Source organism: Protopterus annectens, chromosome 3.part1 (assembly GCF_019279795.1).
Source record: "Protopterus annectens isolate FY-2018-M chromosome 3.part1, PAN1.0, whole genome shotgun sequence".
Lineage (NCBI taxonomy): Eukaryota > Metazoa > Chordata > Ceratodontiformes > Protopteridae > Protopterus > Protopterus annectens.
The window spans coordinates 68,458,486-68,478,355 of record NC_056732.1 but is presented as its reverse complement, the minus strand read 5'-3'; the positions used below and the strand labels follow the sequence as shown (position 1 = coordinate 68,478,355).

At 42.3% G+C, this 19,870-nt stretch overlaps 1 protein-coding gene across 3 annotated transcripts in view; it reads left to right on the top strand.

Annotated features, from left to right (window-relative positions):
• Positions 1–19,870, top strand: part of NTAQ1 (N-terminal glutamine amidase 1) — an 868,727-nt gene that overhangs the window by 650,619 nt on the left and 198,238 nt on the right. For all 3 annotated transcript variants that reach the window (XM_044066586.1, XM_044066585.1, XM_044066583.1), the window contains one exon: positions 10,063–10,211. In XM_044066586.1, the coding sequence (XP_043922521.1) occupies positions 10,063–10,211 (149 nt within the window). The remainder of the gene's footprint in view (positions 1–10,062; positions 10,212–19,870) is intronic.

Genomic DNA, 19,870 nt, shown 5'->3' with positions numbered 1-19,870 from the left:
TCATTCATCAGGGTGACAGATGGCAGTGAGAGGAAATTCCTCCTTTTGGGGGGGGGGGGGGATCATTCCTCATCCTGCAGATCAGAGACTTTTGTTTCCTCCTGTTCTTTATCACCTGCTAGTTCAAAGAATGATAGAACCAGTTCCTCCTTCCCAGGTGAGGAAGGGCTTTCATTCAAGGATGTTTCTAGTCCCAAAGAAAGAAAATGCTTGGAGATCACTTCTGGATCTTTCTTTCTGAAACCTGTTTGTGATTGTGCCTAAATTCAAAATGATAACACTTCACAGCCAGTTGTCTCCTCTTTCTGTTTCAGGCTTTTTGGTAACACTCGACTTAAAAGATGTTTATCATTACATTCCTGTTCATCCAAACTTCAGACTTTTCTTAAAGTTTTGTTTGTCTGGATCTCATTTTCAGTTCTTTGCCTTACCCGTTGGACTATCCACTGCACCAAGAGTGTTTGCAAAGTGTCTAGCTCCAGTTATAGCTCATTGCAAGCTACAGAGTATTCACATTTTTTTCTGTATTCATAGGTTCATAGGTTCATACTAGGCTATCTGCCCTAGGGCATTTATAAGCCTAGCCAGAGTGTGTTTGGCTTTCGCCACCCATTTTAAATTAATTTTGCTATGCCCTTTTTCGAGGTTAGTATACTGTGCCTCTGTCTAACAGTGACACAGAAGTGATACCCGGGGTAAACCTAAGATCTCCCATCCACTCATCAAGATTCCTCTTGAAGACAGTCAATGAGGGACTCTGCCTAACCTGGACTGGGATTTTACTCCAGAGTGAAGGGAGCCTCTGGGTTATGAATCTGTCCCTCCAGCATGTCTTATTTATTTCAATGCTGAGGTTCAAGTCTCACGAGCGCGTAGCTCGATGGGATTTGGATTTACTGAGGTGCAGCATGTCCATTAATTCCGGGTTGGACATGGCTTTATAGGTCAGGCACAGATCGCCTCTGAGCAGGCGGTATGCCACCGAATAGAGCTGGAGTTTCTTTAACCGGGCAGCATATGGCATTCTGTTTGAGCCCTTTGATCCTCTTGGTGAGGTACTTTTGGGGTCTTTCCAGTTGCTGCAGATGTCTGGTAAGGTACATCCCAAAAGGGGCTTTGTACTCAATTATAGGCCTGATGAGGGATGAGTAAAGAGGCACGATGACCTCCCCTGATCTAGATGTGAATCCCTTCATGATTAGGTGGGCTGTATAAAATGTTTTTCTAGCCACTTTGGCAACGTGGTTGTCAAATGAGAGATTGTTATCAACTTGGGTCCCCAGGTCCCTAATTACTTCTTTTCAACTTGTCTTGCATATATATATATATATATATATATATATATATATATATATATATATATATATATATATATATAGATATATATATATATATATATATATAAACACAGCCAACCTACTATTATGAACAATTCAGCTTTACTTCACCTGTCACTTCTTCCAACTCCTTAACTACTTAACTCCTGTCTGGTAGCATTTTTTCCATCACTACTGTTTTTTTTTTTTTTTTTTGAATTTGCGTTTCAGTTACTACTGCTACAATATCTGCCAGGGGTAGCCATTACGCAGGGATTCAAATTCCACTGCCAAATGTTGATTTATAAGGGAAATCCCTTAGGGATTAATGAATGGGTCAGGAGGGGCTAAATCCTGCCCGACACCAAACTTTGTCTGGTATTATGGCCAGTTTTAGATGGCATTAGGTTTGTGGTGTTCCAAGTACTGAGCACGTGTGATTTTGCACACACCAGTTTTGAACATCACAAATCTCATAACAAAAAGAAGGTGGTATCACTTTAAAAAGGGAGTCTTTGCACAAAATTAGCAATTAACTTAGCTTTTAAAAACTCCACTATTCTCTCTCAACCTTGGTAGCTTACCTCCTTACTCCAGTTAATCAAAAGAAATGTAAGATACAATATCAACCTCCTAAATCCTGCAAATGTAGAAATCAATGATGCTAGCACCAATCATTGCCTCACACAGAATCCACCAGGCCTAACTTCATAGGTTCATAGGTAGGTACTAGGCTATTGGCCCTAGGGCCTATATAAGCCTAGCCAAACGGTACCCTGGCTTTTGCTACCCAAAAAAATTATTTTCCTGTGCCCCTGTCAAGCAGAGCCACAGAAGTGATCCCTGGGGTGAACTTCTTATCTCCCATCCAATCATCAAGATTGAAGAGTGCTAATGAGGAGCTTTGTTTGATATAGATAGGTAGTTTGTTCCAGAGTATGGGAAGTCTCTGAGACAGGAATCTATCCCTCCAGCATGTTCTATTTATTGTGGCGACAAGGTTTAGGTCCCTAGAGCATGTAGCTTGAAGGGATTGGAGTTTCTTTACATTTAGATGACTTGCTTATCTTTGCAGAGTCTTTTTCAAAATATCAGGAATCACTCAGGTAAGAGATTTCTTGCTTAAGCTGAGATTCCAAGAGAACATTCCAAAGTTTTTTTTGACTCTCTCATACAGGATTGTGTTCATTGGATGTCAGCTAGACACCTCAGTTCAGAGCTTTTTTTACATAGGGAAAATAGATCATTATTTAGATATATTTCTAAGGTTTTACACTCAGATTTCGGTCACTGCTAGGGAATAACTCAGGATTTTGGGTCTCCTAGCATTTGTAATTTTCACGATAACCCAAGACTCCACATAAAAAAGATCTGAAATCTCTGTATTCCCAGTATCCCAGCATCAACACCTTTTATCTTTCCAGGTACCAGTACTGGGTTTGTCAGACGAGAAATCACTTGGTGGCGACAACAGATATCCTTAAGTCAAGGTCTCCCCTTCTCCCTCCCTGCTCCAAAGCAGTCAGTCACCACAGATGCTTCAGACATTGCTTGGGGGGTAGTGTCAGGAGAGATAAAAGTGCAGGGGGCGTAGGACACCAATGACATACAAGCACATAAATATGAAGGAGATGTTGTCCTGATCAAGACACTCAATTCTCTGAGCCACCTTTGGTCCCTGTGACCTCTTCAGGTGGTTGGAGACAATACCACAATGATGTGCTACATCAACAAGCATGGGGAACCAGGTCATACTCTCTTTACAGGCTAGCCATGTTCATTTGGGGTATTGCTTCATGCCACAGTCTCACTGTACAGGCATCCTACATTTCATCCATCCATTCATAGCCCCTTTTCCCATTTGTTTCTCATGGAGTCAGGGTGTCAGTTCAACAGTGACAGTCACCTAGAGCCAGTGTTTACACAGGCAAAACTGTGTGGCAGACAGGCTGAGCAGGACCAGGTCAGACCAGAATGAATGGAAATTAGATCATGGGGGGGGGGGGGTCTTCCACGATTTGATCCATCTATGGGGAGAGCCGCATGTAGACCTTGTTGCTTCCTCTCTGAACAATCAACGGACAAAATTCTGTTTCAAGACTCCATGCAAAAAGGTCTTGGAAAACAGATGCCTTTTCTTTTCTTTGGACAGGAATGTTCCTTTATGTCATTCCATTTTTCCAGTAATATTCAGGTTACATCTGAAGATTTAGAAGGAATCCTCCAAGATCATTGTGATGACTTCTTTCTGGCTCAGGCAACCATGGTTATCCCTTCTTTTGGAAATGGTCAGGGGCAATTATAACACGCTTTCTCACAGAATGGATCTACTCACACAAAAACAGGGGTGTTTGATACACCATAGCATCTGTCATCTTCACTGGACTGCCTGGATGATAGGGTCTTAATTCTTTTTAGACACCTATTTTCTGAAGATGTGCAGCAGCTTCTGATAGTGACAAGAAATTTTGCTACTAGAAAATCATATATTAGCAAATGAAAAAGGTTTTCTAGTTGGTGCCAACAAGATAGGCAGCACCCATTCAGGGCTAGTTGTAATTTGGTTTTACAGTATTTGTGAGTTACTATCCTATGGCATTTCTTATTTTTCTGTCAAGTATTTATCGGCCATTTCAGCTTGCCTGTCCATAGATCCTCCTCTTTCAAGGCAGTCACATGTCAGAATGTTCTTGAAGAGGGGGTTGTGAAAGAGGCCTCCAAGTAAACTAGAAGCCCTTTCTTTGTTTTTTAATGTTGTGTTAGACAAGCTAACACTTTCTCCATTTGGCCATCTGGCTGACTTTAGGTTCTTAACATGAAAAACTGTTTTACTGATTGCTCTGACGTCTGCAAGAAGGGTATCTGAGTTAGTCTCTTATGGTGAATCAGTCCTATCTCATTTTCTACAAGGACAGGGTTTCTTGGAGCCCTAATCCTTCTTTTATGTCTAACGTGGTATCTGAGTTTACTTTAAGCCAAACCATCAATCTCCCTGTTTTCTTTCCTGAACCTAAAAATGAGGGAGGAAGGATACTGCATACCTTGTATGTTCACAACCAATTCTAGTACTATCATGACAGAACTAAATCTTTTAAGATCATTGTATCAATTGTTCATTTCTAGTGAAGGTAAGAAGGAGCAGCCTGTGTCAAAACAGATTGCTTCCAAGTGGTTGTCTAAGGCTATTACCTTGTGTTATACTCACCTTGACAAATCTGTTTCAGACATGGTTAAGGCCCACTCTAAAAAGACCTTGTGTTCTTCTATGGCTTTTTGGAAAGGGTTGAATTCTAGAAGTGTTCTAGAAGCTGCTACTTGGTCCTGCGTGCATACATTTACAAAGCACTATAAGCTAGAGATCTAGATTATGCTCTACTAGGACCATTCTCCAAGTGCTCCTCCACCCTTCTCATTCCACTTCCTAAATGTAGTTAGCTATGGTAATCTACCCATACAACTAATGCTACTGCAGCAGTGATCAGTATGAAGAATATAATACAGTTGTGTAAGCTGAACTTACCATAACAGTAGATGTTTGAGTGATCACTGCTGCAGTAGCCTTAGCTGAATGGGTTATATCCTGCCAAAGATACAATAGACAACCTGCTTCCAAAGCATCAGGTCACCTTCCATGTGCCCAAACTGTCAAGCAGCTCAAGCTGAGCTAACTAAAAGACACGTTAGGGTGTGAATCCCATCACAGCTTTCCTGTCAGCAGAGAGAGGGAGTCTGAGCCTTGAAAAGACAAGGCCAGGAATAACAAAAATAAATGTCCATACCCTAGCATAAAAAATACACCAAAAACAAAGGTGGAGGGAGGGGGTGACTGCTGCAGATTTCTAAGAATCTCTGTATGAAAGGATAATATATGCATGGAACTTTCAATGTTCTGATGATCATTTGAAGACTACAGCCTAAAGGTCTGTAGACATTCAAGAGGTTTGGTAATCATTTAACATTATTTTGTTTTCTACCTGTGAAAGTATTGTATTGCATGTATACTGTGGTTAGCTTTTTAGAGTTATTAGCAAAATGTGTATTTTATTCTGTAAAAATAAATCTGATGTTGTTAATCTTCATTCATTCCTTACTGATGGGTGTTGGTTCCGTCCTCGGAACCGAGTCGGCCTTATACCAAGCTCGCGCCAGCCAATAACTCTCGAGCTAAGCTTTACCCATAGTGCTCTTCTCCCAGTTACTCCAGATCTCATTTGCCGCATTGCCAAAAAGCCGTGTCAAGCCAGCTCTCGACTGAGATTAGGGAAATAATCAAAATGTTCTAACTATTAAGAGTCTTTTCAACTTTCTTGTTAATCACTAACTTACTCTGGTTCCTAGAAAGCCTTTCATACTCTTTTTACTGCCTTTTTTACCTTTTTAAGGTACTTTTCTTATACCATCGTTGGTATCCCCTCTCCCTTACCCTTATGGTAACTGTCTCTTTACCATTGTTGGTATCCCCCCCCCTTCTCTCTAGCTCTCACCAAAAAAAAAAAATCTCTCTCTCTCTATCCTTTTTTCTTTGAAAATGTCAGAAAAAAGGGGAATATCTGGTTTTAAACAGTGCGACCACTGCGGCCGCAAAATGCCGAACTCTGCTTCTCACAAATCTTGTGTGTATTGTTTGAATGTGGCTCATTTATCTGTTCAGCCTCCCTGTGATATTTGTCGTGGGTTCAGCTCTAAAATCCTCAGTGAGAGGCAAAACAAACTAATCCTGAAAGGCCTACTCAAAATGCCTTTTTCAGAGGCTATCTCTGCGCCAGAGGGTTCACCCCTCCAAGCAAAACCCAGAAAAAGAGATCGCACTTGGTTCCCTGTTCAACTAGTGAAAAGCCAGAAGAACCGAAGACTAAACATTTGAAAATGACTTCTGCACCGACGATGACGGTTATGGTATTGGCTTCTGTACCACCTGCTAAAGTTGTGCTGTCTGCACCCGTTACCATTTCAGCACAGAGTACGATGGGCACCGTCTGTGCACCGACAAATTTTGTCTCCTTTGGTGCCGGCTACCGATCTGATGTTGGCATCAACCAAGGCACCGTCTATGTCCTTTGCTAGCCCGGAAAAATTGACCATACCTGTTCAAGCCTCCATCGAGACTCCAGCACCGATTGAACCCCAGACCCAATATTCTCGGAAGGTGGATCTATTTCTGGGGCAACAGTTTAGTCCCTTCCTGGAACGCCCCGAGTCTCCTTCTGGAATTTCTTTAAGATAACCAAGAGCCTCTTTGGAACTTGATGTGGTGCATCTTGTTGATCAGTTGCTTATGGCTAGAGGGATACCTACTCCATCCAAAACCCCCATTCCACTGGCAGTTGGGGGTACTTCTCCAAGGACTCTGGCTTATTCTCCTCCGACCTCAGAGCAGGCATCGAAGACCCTGGAACTGACGTCCATTATGGTACCCTTGACTACGATACCACTGGAGGATCTTACCGTGGTTTCAGAGTTGTCCCTTTGGTCTCCAGTTCAGTTGGAACCGAGACTTTCTCATGATCGTGGTTGGACTGCGGGTGTTCTGGTTCAGGGAGTGGCCCCAATTTTTTCTACAGCGCTGTCCTCGGTTCCAGGGACCCTCACAGTACCGGCTTCACTTGAGGCTCCATCCCTGGGACGGGTTCGCTGGAACAGGGTGTGACCCTGGTTCCAAGGTTGTCTTGCTTGGTTCCGGGCTCCCATCCCTCTTCAGGTGGACCTGCATTCCAGGCGATGGAGAGGGCACTTACCTCGGCTGGCAAACCGTCGACGTCAGACTACCCATTGACTCTTCCTTCTCAGCCACATCTGACACAGACCCAACATTATGGGACATCGAGCACAAGAGCCTCAGGAGACCCTATTGCAGGGTGCTTCTTCTGAGTCCTCTACAGAAACTCCCCCTGAAGAAGGATCTAGGAAGAAATCTCTCACTGAGGATACAGAAACTCCCCCTGAAGAAGGATCTAGGAAGAAATCTCTCACTGAGGATACAGACTTCGATGAAGGGGAAGGGGTCCCCATGGTCACCCCCTGAAGATGTCTCCTTTGGAGACATCTTTGAAATCTTAAAACAGAGGGGTGATTGGAAGCCCTCCAACCCTTCCTCTGAGGAGTCCGTCTTTCTGCAGGCTTTCCATGCTCGACCCTCTACCTCTTGGGTGACCCCCACCTGCAGATGAACTGATACAGCTTGTAGTGCAGAGGGCATGGAAGAATCCTGACACCGTCAAGCCTATCCCAAAGAGACCAGATAAAATTCTATCACCCCCTCAGAAGAGAACCCACGCTGGTCTTAGGGTCTTCCAGTGGACGCTATGGTGGTGGCGGCTGCCACAAAAAAATTCACAGAGGACAGCCAGATGGTCCACCCACCTAACAGGGTGTCCCAGGTAGTGGACCAACTTGGGAAGCGAGTGTTTGTATCATCAACCTTCGCTATTAGGTCATTGAACTATCTGGAACATTTCACTAGGCTCCAAAGAGATCTAATCTCTGAACTCTCTGGAACCTTAGCAGGACAAGTGTCTGACGAGGTCCGCGACAAAGTTGCCTCACAGCTAACGACCCTGGAATCAATATCTAACTTGTCCATCCGGTTAATATCACATGCAACCGAAGGGGCGGCTAGAGCTGCGGGTTCAGGCGTAGTCATGAGACACCACGCCTGGATGTGTCTGTGTAATTTTGCGGACCCCTTTAAGTCTTCCTTTCTTAATGCTCCTGTGGAGGCATCATCTTTTTTTGTCCCTAAAGTGAAGGGCACGTTAGCCAGGTGTGAGAAGGATGGAAAAACCCTGTCTGTTGTAGGTGTATGTTTCTCCACCCCCCAGCATCCTTACTCAAGGAACCAGTGGTTTGGGAAAATGTGGCACAAAACGTCTCAGGGTCTTTTTCATGACACAGTTTCCACCAACACGTTTAATAAAAACAATCTCTGACGTCTCGGCCAAAGCCTTCAAGGAGAATAAAAAACTCACAGTTACAGAACCATATATACATCTAAAATAATTACACAATTAATCAATTAAATGACTAATTAATTCAGTAATGCCTTCCAGTTGAACTCCTCATTAAGCCCAAAAGGAGACATAGTTTTAAACTTTAAAATATACAGAGCTTCTTTTTGTAATAAAAGAGTTTTAACATCAATATTACAATATGAAGAAACACTAATTTGTTCTAACACAGTACCTTTTAAACCAACACTACTTTTATGATGGAATTGTGCAAAATGTAAAGCAACAGGACTATCAACATTAACATTATTTATGTCCCTAATATGCTCTAGCAGTCTGATTTTGAATGCTTTTTTTGGCTTCTCATAAACCAACCATCAGGAAAATTTACCGGAGTAAATGGATAAGATTCTTGTTATGGTCCAAGCAAAGAAATCTTGATCCTTATTCAGCTCATGTGGATACAGTCCTAGATTATTTGTCAGATTTCTTCAAAGCAGGAGCTGCTGCTTCAACCATATGTGTTCACTTAGCAGTCATCTCTAATTTCCATAATGGTTTCAAAGACTCTTCTTTAATGTCTCATTGCCTTTGCAAAACCTTTCTAAAAGGTATTTCTAATGTTAGACCACCCATAAGGGAACTCACCGAACCATGGAGTCTCACTTTAGTTCTGCAAGCTTTAACGCAACCTCCCTTTGAACCGGCTGCTGCCTGCTAAATTAAATTATTATCCTGGAAGACCTTGTTTCTAGTGGCCATTACCTCAACTAAACGTATTTCCGAGCTCCAGACACTATGTGTTAAACGTCCTTATATAATATTTCATAAGGACCAGAGTATCATTTCGGACAAACCCTTCTTTCCTACCCAAAGTTGTCTCAGATTTTACAGTAAACTAGTCTATTGACCTACCAGTTTTCTTAACCAATTTCTCAAACAAAGGAAAATACTGCCTCAATCTTTTAGACGTGCATATACAATTGAGATTGTATCTGGACAGAACTAAGGAAATCCACAAATCAGACCAATTGTTTGTATCCTTCTCAGGCCTGAAACTGGAAAAAGCTGCCTCTAAAGTAACTCTGTCCAAATGGTTAAGACATTGTATACTCCTGGTGTACCAATTATCAAGAACTCCTATACCAGGAAAAGTCAAAGCACATTCCACCAGATCTGTAGCAACTTCGATAGCCTTTCATTCAAGGGCATCCATGGACAATATCTGTGCAGCTGCAACATGGGCTACCCCCTATACCTTTATCTCTCATTACAAATTGGATCTGGTCTCTAGGGGAAGAGCCTCCTTTGGTTCGATGGTGCTCAGGAATATTCTCCCATAGGGGCCACCCAGGACATATAAGGTAGCTAGGGACTCTGTCCCATCAGTAAGGAATGAATGAAGATTAACAACATCAGATAAAGAAGTTACGTCTTACCATAACGTTCCATCTGTGTTGTTCGTCTTCATTCATTCATTACGACCCTCCCTCCTTCCCCCTCCTTGAGGCTCTTGAGGGATTGTCTGGGTCCATTGTCATTCTAGAGAATTTGAGCAGATATAGAATCTGTTTTTTCTTGCTACGGTCAAACTCGATCTGAGGTAACTGGGAGAAGGGTAATATGGATAAAGCTTAGCTCGAGAGTTTTTGGCTGCGCGAGCTTGGTATAAGGCCGACTCGATTCCAAGGACAGAACAGACACCCATCAGTAATAAATAAATGAAGATAAACAACACAGATGGAACGTTACGGTTAGACATAACTTCTTTTTTCTTGAACTGTGTTTGTTTCTCTTTGCAGGATTACCATGTGATTTTCCTACATACTCCAGCTGGGGACCAGAGTTTCATTTATGACCTTGATACAACTCTGCCTTTTCCAAGTCCTTTCAGTACTTACATAGCTGAAGCATTTAAATCAGATGCACTTTTGCGTCCTGATTTCAGAAGGTGAGTGAATGGGTATCACGTAACATTATTTTTTCTTTTAAAAGGTAACAGGTGCCTGCAGAATTTTACAGTGATGTAAATCAAGTGCCATTGAATCTACACCATTGATGGTCAATGTTCAGAAAGAGGTAATATTCATATGAGCATACACAAAACAGCGAGACCTTGGTATATTTCTAGACAACAGGCCTGCAACATGAAATTGAATGTTTTGGAATCTGAATGGGTGTCATTATGCTGGGATAGATGGAGAGGGATGCTGCACTGAAATGGGGTGCATTTTACTGAATAATACAACTTCAGTAGGGCATTGTATCACAGGCATTCCAAGGATCTTAGTTATGTCTTCAGAACCTTAGGAAACACTTAATCTGGGGCATATTCCTCTGGAAAGTGTTGTATGTCAGCTGCCCTTAGAAGTGCTGTGTTTAAGCTAAAACTACTTTTCCATTCTAAAACAGTATAAAGAAGCACAGAAAGCCAAAAGGGACAGCAGCTTCTTTACTCTCTCTCTGCATATATTAGAAAAGGTGTACCCATCTGGAGACGCACATAAATGTGTGCATGGTACATTTAGTACTCTACACGTACATGCCTGGGAGGTAGCTGTGTAAATGTATTTAAAGAATATTTAAATGTGTTGTCTTTATTGCTCCTACAGTAAAGACATCTATTTAGATGCTGAATTATACTAATGTAAAGGGCCGCTTTTGAAATATCATGGTTCAGTAATTTATTGGCAGTCTCTAACAAAAATTATTTGAATGTTGAAATTATAACATCATTATGCCATATTTTAATACACTTTCTTCAATTTTTGATGAATCAAACAGTGCACAATAGCATAGTATTTTGTATTTATTATTTGTACTTATATATATATATATATATATATATATATATATATATATATATATATATATATATATATATGTATATATATTATATTTTGAAACATTGTATTTATTTATATATTTATGTGAATTTATTAACCTGGGTAGAGCACTGATCACAACAGACCAGTTTCAGTCTCTGCTCGGTAAAAATTGCAAAATATTTTAAGCCAGTCAATTTCAAATGTAATGAGATTAAGAGCCTAGTAGCAAACAAAGTGAGAGCAAAATATAGTACAAGTGTAGAAGAGATTGTGAGCAGAATAGCAGATATTTTCAGCTATTTACAAATTAATGCAGTTAAGTATATGCACGGTTCTGTCATTGGATTGAGCAGAGAAGTCTGGTGTGCAGTAAGTGGTGGAGAGACTTAGAATTGATTAGGTAATAAGATGAGCTTTGAGCTGGAAAAGGAATTGTAAGTAGGACATTGATTCTTTAAGATGGGAGGAAGAAATTCCTCAAGTTTGGGTTGAAGAATAGAGAAACTTTGGTCTGTGCTATGAAGCTTGGAGCTTGTAGGAAGGGAGCAGAGCTATTGTGGTTTCCTGAGGTTGTTCTGTATGTGTATGCATGTGGGTATGATGTGTGTTCTTGTAAGTTTGGCTGCCAGGTAAGGAATGATGTGGTTATTGAGAAGTTTGAGTAATAGAGAGAGCCTAGTAAAAGTTGGCATGTTTTTGGACTGGGAACCACTTTGCTTTTTCTACGGTTATTCAGTGCTGTTCTTGTTTTGGGGAAAGGGTAGTAAACCTGCCGATCTATTTTCTATAATTTGAATATGGTTGGTATTTATTTTTATGTTAACAGTGTTATATTCGGGTTGAGCAAGAAGGTTACCTTTGCCTGTTCAGTTCTTAGTGGCTTTGAAGAGGAATGGGGAGATTGTATTGGCCCAGAATAGAAGCTTCTGGGTTGTTCAACCCAGGTAGAATTTTTTTTTTTAACACCTTTACTGAATTATCAATTGTGTGTAAGTTCCGCGGTGGTACAGCGGTAGCATTGTTACCTCACAGCAAGAGGTTCTCCCGTTCGATTCTCGGCTTGGCTTGGGAGTGCCTTCTGTGTGGAGTCTGCATGTCCTCCGCGCAGTTGGGTAGCATTCGAAAGACATGCATGTGTAAATGGGTGTGCCTTCGTTGAAGGTTGGGCATCGAGCTGGCACCTTGGCATTTCGTAAAAAATCTACTGCCAATCATTAGTGGACCAGTGTTCCACTGTGGCGACCCCTTACTGAGAAAAAGCCGAAAGACAAACAACAACAACTGAATTATCAATTGTGACATAGGCAAATTTGCATTTATACAAAAGTACTACTAAACCAGCACAGCTCCTGATGCCAAACAGCAGGACTAAACGCCTCCCAAACACACGTATGCTTGTTCTGGAAGTTAAAGGCAAAAACAACAAGCTGCTACTGAGCCAACACAGTTCCTAATTCCAAGCAGCAGAACTAAACACTTCCAATAAGCACAGTCAGAGAGGTGAAACTCATCAAAGATAAACTCAGCCAGATAGCCAAACTCACTGAAGCAGGTCTTTTTAAATTCCAAAGGGGTAAGCAAACAAGACGCCAATAAACGAACGACTTCAATTTTATTAAGCACCACGATACTGCTTTTCGTCGGCGCCCTGCACCAACTTCTTCAGACTTTGAAAAATAACAACTCACACTTAAGTGCTACTACATTTAAAGCCATTGTAAGCAAAGTCTATTACAAAACACACCCTCCAATTACCTTAAAGGAACAGGACAAGTAGCTTCAATCTAACTAAAATGTTCCTATCCCATAAACACACAATATAAAAAGTTGTATGTGATATAAAATATACAACTGTAAAACTAATACTGTTCCTTACATAGCACTTAGATAATGCAATCAAAAGTTAATATTATAAAAGCACACTTACTTTGAACCAAATACGGATAATAAGACTGACACATTAAAATAAATAAAAGCATGCCATATTATTTCAAATATTGATGAAAAGACATTCCATCTACCAAACATGGTATAAAATATATATCAAGATCGCTCAGCCGGTCCTATGTCCAAATCACACCTGATGTTATACACCCCATGCATCATCTTTCCAAACTCCTCAGCTTAAGAACACAGCTGATAGATAACGTACTATTTAGGCCGGGGTGATGGTAGGCTTCAAGTCTCAACTGCCACATAAGCTCCTTCATTTCTAATTTCAGGGATTCAGTCCCCCCCCCCCCCCCAATTCACATAATTCAACTGGTCAGTGATCATAAATGTAAAATCATGGCCAGGGTGATTGTAGACATGACTTGCTAGGGCATTCTCCAGTTTAATCTTCTTCATGGCATATAAATGTTTGTACATGCATTCATTCAGTCTCCTGTCCGTCTTGCCCACGTAAAAAGCTGAGCATGACGAACAAGAAGCGAGATACACCACGTGTGTCGATGCACAACTGTATCTCCCTTTGATAAGGTACTTGGTGTCCCTAATCATGAAATATGTGCCCGACCTCACATATCTACAATGTTTGCACATATTGCACTTATACATGCCAGCTCTTGGAGTCATGTTGCCACCTTTCCTTTCTAACATGTTCTTGATATTCAGACCCCTCCTGAATGTAATCTTCGGGGCCGGCCCCAAATTATTGGGTCCTGTTAGTTCAGTTGGCAACAGACCCCAATTTTTCTGGATGATGGACACTATAGCTCTAGCATCCATGCTAAAGGTAGTAATGAAACTGTAATGGTATACACCTCTAAGTTGGCTGTCACCCCGGGGTAGCTATTCTCCAAGACAAAGTGATCCAAAATGGGTTGAAAATAGCCCATTTCCCTTTTGGATCTAACCTTTAGACACAAATCCACAACCAACTCCTCAGGGTAGCCCCTACATAAAAATAAATTCGATATGAACCGGCACTCTTCCTGGAAGTCACCATCTCTCGAGACCATTCTGGCCGCCCTCACAAATTGGCTTTTTACTATTGATCTCTTCTGGAAGGCCAGATGTTCACTATCGAAATGTAAATAAGAATTAGAAAAAGTGGGCTTGCGATGAATTTTGCCTAAAAACTGGTTCTGGTTGCTGTCCTTGAATAATTCCACATCTAGGTATGCTATTCTGTCTGTGTCAAAAGTAGAGGTAAACTTTAAGAAATGCGTGGACTTGTTGAACATCTCCACCAGGTCATTGGCCACCGAAGAGTTGTCCTTGAGGATGATACAAATGTTGTCCAAGAAATGGGTATATAAGGATACTCGTTCTAGGAAGATAGAGTTAGTAAACACAAATTCCTTCTCCCAATGGGCCATGACCAAGTTGGCCACACTCTCGCCCCACATGGTGAGCCCATGGGGTCTCCAACTAACTGATGGAGCCATCTATCATTGAAGGAGAAGTAGTTACATGTTAAAATGATGTCCAATAGGTCTTTTACCATTGAAGTTTCACTCGCTGGTGCCTGCTTTGTGTTTATTTCCAACTCAATCCATTCCACCGCTACATCATGTGGGATGGATGAGTACAAATCAACAACATCTACCGTCAGAAAATGATAATCAGGACTGTACAAAATGTTTTTCACCTTCCCCAAAAAGGACCAGGAATCTTTAGAAATATATGATTCACTAGCCACATATTTTTTTAGAATGTGATCCACAACTTTGGCTTTCTTCTGATTCCTCTTCTGATCAGGAATTTTCTATTCCACCTTATGAGGATTCTGATGCAGAGGAATCCATCCCATCTGCATCTCCTCCTGAGGATTACCGGGAGAGTCAGGACTTCTATACCTCCTGTGTTAGACATTGCTGATGATGTGTTCTCAGAATCAAGCATGGCTTCTGATTCCCTGCCTCCAGCTCCTAGTAAGCCAGACAGATATTACAGGGTTCCTGACTCTCACAAATTTCTTTTCAAAAATCCTGCTGCTGATCCTGAGACTATTTCTCAGGGTCCCAAGGGTGTTAAGGCTTCCACAGCCAAAAATCCTACCCCTTCTGACAGAGACTCCAGGGCGCTGGATAGATGGGCTAAGAAGGTTTATACGCCTGCAACCTTTGGCAATCAGGGCTTTAAACTGCCAATTTCATATGCTTAAATATCAACAGCATGTTATGGGCTTACTGAAACAGAAAATGATGTTGATTTCTGATTGCGTGGAAAATAAGAGTTACAGAATTTATTGCATTCAGCAGAACAGGTTGGAAAGCATACTCTGCAATTTGGTTTTGATTCATTGGTGGCCTCTTGCAGGGCTGCCGTAACTGGATCTGTGATAAGAAGGCATGCCTGGCTCAAGGAGCAAAATCTGCCTGATCATGTTAAAGCTAAATTGTTGGATGCCCCTTTACAGCATGATAGTCTGTTTGGTAATAAGGCAGAAGAGGTTTTAAAGAAAATGGTAGACAAAGCTAAATCTATGCAAACTGTAAAAGATTTCTTGCAAGTGCAACCACCCAGGTTCAGTAGGCACTGGCCTACTAAGAATTGGTCCTTTCCTGTATCCAACAGAGCCACTCAGGGCAAATCCAGGTGCTCAAAAGGCACCAGATATCAATCACAGGGATCTTACAAGCCAAACCAATGGGGTGCCTCCACCTCCAAATCCGGAGGTAACAAAGCACAACCTTACAGTAAGCAGTCTCAGTGACTTTCCTCTACCATCTCCAAGCACTTATCTTTTGGCAGCCCCCTTGGAGGGAAAACTAGCACTTCATGCTCAAAATTGGCAGTTAATAACCCAGAACAAGTGGGTATTAAGCATAGTATCCCAGGGGTACAGATTTCATTTCCATACTTTGCCAATTCCAGACAGATGGCCAGATATGCCACAAACCCAGTGGGCAGAGGCCCAGAAATAAGTCATGTCCCTCATGGATGAGGGGGCTATTCATCCGGTACCAGAAAAGGAAAAAGGACAAGGATTTTATTCAAGACTTTTCCTGGTACCCAGAAAAGACAAATTATGGCGTCCAATACTGGACTTATCGATTCTGAACACGTTCCTGGACATTCCAAAATTCAAAATGCTGACTTTACAACAGCTACTGCCTATGCTAGGCAAGAATGCCTGGTTGGTAACTCTAGACTTAAAATAGGCATACCTGCATATCCCAATAAGGGAATCTTGCAGAAGATACCTTCGCTTCATAGCAGGTTTTTTGCATTACCAATTCTCTGCACTGCCTTTTGGCTTATGTACTGCGCCCAGGGTCTTTACAAAGTGCCTGGCCCCAGTAATTGCATTCTGCAGACAAAGAAACATTCAAATTTATCCTTATCTGGATGATTGTCTTATTCAGGCAGAGGACAAGGGCATTCTTCTTCAACATCTGGCATTTGTAAAAAGGCTTCTGGCATGCCTAGGGGTACACCATAAACGAAAATAAATCACAACTGGTACTCTCTCAAATAATTACATTCCTGGGTGCAAGCTTGAATACAACTGCCCAGATGGCTTACCTCATGCCAGACAAACAAATGCAATTGACAACATACTTCTAACAAATAGGTTCATAGGTAGGTACTATAGGTACTAGGCTATTGGCCCTAGGGCCTATATAAGCCTAGCCAAAGGTACCCTGGCTTTCGCCACCCAAGAAAATTATTTTCCTGTGCTACTGTCGAACAGAGCCACAGAAGTGATCCCCAGGGTGAATTTCCTATCTCCCATCCAATCATCAAGATTTTTCTTGAAGAGTGCTAATGAGGAGCTTTGTTTGATATAGATAGGTAGTTTGTTCTGGAGTATGGGAACTCTCTGGGACAGGAATCTATCCCTCCAGCATGTTCTGTTTATTGTGGTGACGATGTTTAGGTCCCTAGAGCGTGTAGCTCGTAGGGATTGGGATTTCTTTAAGTGGAGCATGTCTAAAAGCTCTGGGTTTGACATAGCTTTGTGTGTTAGGCAGAGATCGCCTCTGAGTAGGCGATATGCAACGGAGTAAAGCTGCAGTTTTTTGAGACGGTCTACATAGGGCATCTCTTTGAGGCCGGTAATCATCTTTGTGAGGTATTTCTGTGGCCTTTCCAGTTGTTGTAGATGCCTTGTGAGGTACATACCAAAAGGGGCATTGTACTCTATAATGGGTCTAATGAGTGACGAGTAGAGGGGAACAATGACCTCTTTTTTCCTGGATGAGAAACCTTTTGTGATGAGGTGTGCCACGTAGAAGGATTTCCTGACTACTGTGGCGATGTGATTATCAAAGAAGAGACTACTGTCCACCTGTGTCCCAAGGTCTCTTATCACACTTTCGGTGTTAAGTAGACTACCACCTATGTCGTAGTTCATGGGTACTGGGTTTTTACCAAAAGGGATGACAGTGCACTTTCTGACATTGAGCTTGAGGCCATGGTTTTGACACCAGGCATCTGTCTCAGCGAGGCTCTTTTGTAGGATGTCCACATCTTTTGGAGTTGTGATTATGGCTCCTAGTTTGCAGTCATCTGCGAACATCGTTAGCCAAAGACCTTCTGTGTTGGCCTGTACTTCAGAGACGTAGATACCAAACAGGAGAGGACCCAGGACTGAACCCTGTGGTACTCCACTTGTCACTGGTCTGAAGTTGGATTTGGAGTCTGCTACTTTCACAGTGTGGGTTCTGTCAGTGAGCCAGTTAGCAGCCCATCTTGTGACATAGAGATTTATACCTAGTTTAGTGAGTTTATTTATAATTCCAGAGTGGGGGATGGTGTTGAAAGCCTTGGCGAGATCTAGATAGGCTGTGTGAACCACCTTACCCTCATCTACGGCTTTGGTGACTGTTTAAAAGAAGTCTGTCAGGTTTAGGAGACATGATCTGCCTTTTACAAACCCAAACTGGGTGGGGTCCTGAGTTTGGAAATTACCAATGTCATTGTTTATAAGTTCCATGATGATACGTTCCATAGCCTTGCAGACCAGCCTCGTTAGGCTAATGGGGCGCTAGTTTCCGGGGTCTGTGGTGGCTCCCCCTTTGTGGAGTGGGATAACTGTCGCTGTGCGCCATTCAGTGGGCACATAGCCTGAGGTGAGGCTATGATTGAACATGGTACTTAGGTGGGGTGCCAGTTCGTTCTGTAGTTCATGTAGAACACAGCCTGGGATGTCGTCAGGTCCCATGGATGCTGTGTTCTTGACTTTAGATAGTGTGTTTTTACCTGTGCAGCCGTGATTACAGGAACTTTGCATTTTTCTGGTATAGAGATGGGCCCTTTAGGGGATGACAGGGGGTAAGGTTAGCACTGAACCTATCTGCCAGGATGTTGGCAATATCAGTTGGTTCTGTATATTTAGTGCCATTGTGCTGTAACTCAGAGCAGATCTGAGTGTTGCCATTGAGATTCTTGACATAGCTGAACAATGCTTTGTGGTTGTCTTTAGAGTCAGTGGTGATTTTGTTTTCATAACTAGCTTTGGAGGATTTTATGAGGGATCTCAGCTTCTTACTGAGGCTGACCAGGGAGTTTCTCCAATCATGGGATTTTACTCTTTTTTTTTTGCAACATTTTCTTTCTTCTGTTGTAGAGTTTGTTTATGGCAGGGGACCACCAGATTGGCTTCCTTTTTTTGGAGGATAGCATCTTGGTTCTGTTAGGGATTGTACGATCCATGCACTCGTGTAAGTGCTTATAAAGTGCATTTGTGTAGGATTCAGCAGTCATACCTCTATTGTCCGTCAGCATGGGTGTCGTGAAGTTTGCCACTTCTGTCTTAAGAAGCGTGAAGTTGACTTTGGAGAAATTTTTTACTGTGGTTTCCCTAATGGGGGGTGGGTGAGGGATGTGGATGTCTAGGGTGATTCGCTTGTGGTCGGATCTGACCAACGAGGAATTGACCTCTGGTGTGGAGCACCGGTTGCCCTTGTTGGTAATAACCAGGTCTAGGATATTGCTGCCCCTGGTGGTAATAACCAGGTCTAGGATATTGCTGCCCCTGGTGGTGTGGATAAGTTGATCCATGGCATTGGAATTTATGAATTTCAGAAAACGTTGAGCACAAGAGTTGGTACATGAGTAGTTTTCCCAGTTAATGGTAGGGTAGTTGAAATCGCCCATTATTAGGGTGTTAGGTTGTACCCTAATATTTTCCAGTGTATTAAGAAATGAGGAGTGGGAATCCTGGGGCATGGTGGGGGATCTGTAGCAAGCTACAGTTTGGATTGCGGTCTTGCCCAGAGTTAGTTGCACTTGGATAATCTCGGATGCATTATGCTGAGCAACTAGCCTGGAGGTGTAGATATCCTTAATGAATATGGACATGCCTCCGCCTTTAGTGTTTCAGTCCAGGTTAGGTGGCCGAAAGGTGTGGTATGAATTATAGCTTGGTAATGCAGGGTTACTCTCTGGAGCCTTGAACCAGGTCTCTGTCACTGCACATATGTCGATGTTCTCCATTTTAAGGAGTGCTTCGAGAGAGTGCATTTTGAGGTTTAGACTTCTAGCATTGAGTAGCAATACCCTCAGATTCTTCTTGCCTGTAACTGTTAGGGTGGTAAATTTGTCATTTGAACCTTGCTTAAAAAAGGCACTATAGGGGTGGCTAGAGCTTTAGCCTTTGTCTGGTATCCCAGGGGCGACAGGTACAGGCCATCTCTGGCAAAGCATCGTGGTGTGTCGATCATGTCATCCCAGACAGACAGATACTGGTTCCCATTAGAATGACACCAGAAGCTTAGCCAGTTGTTGAAGTCAATCATTTGTCTTTGTACTGTGGTATCATTCTGGGTGATGGCAGGATGCTACTCAGGGCTAGGGTCATACCTGCCTGGGCTACAAGATTGGACAG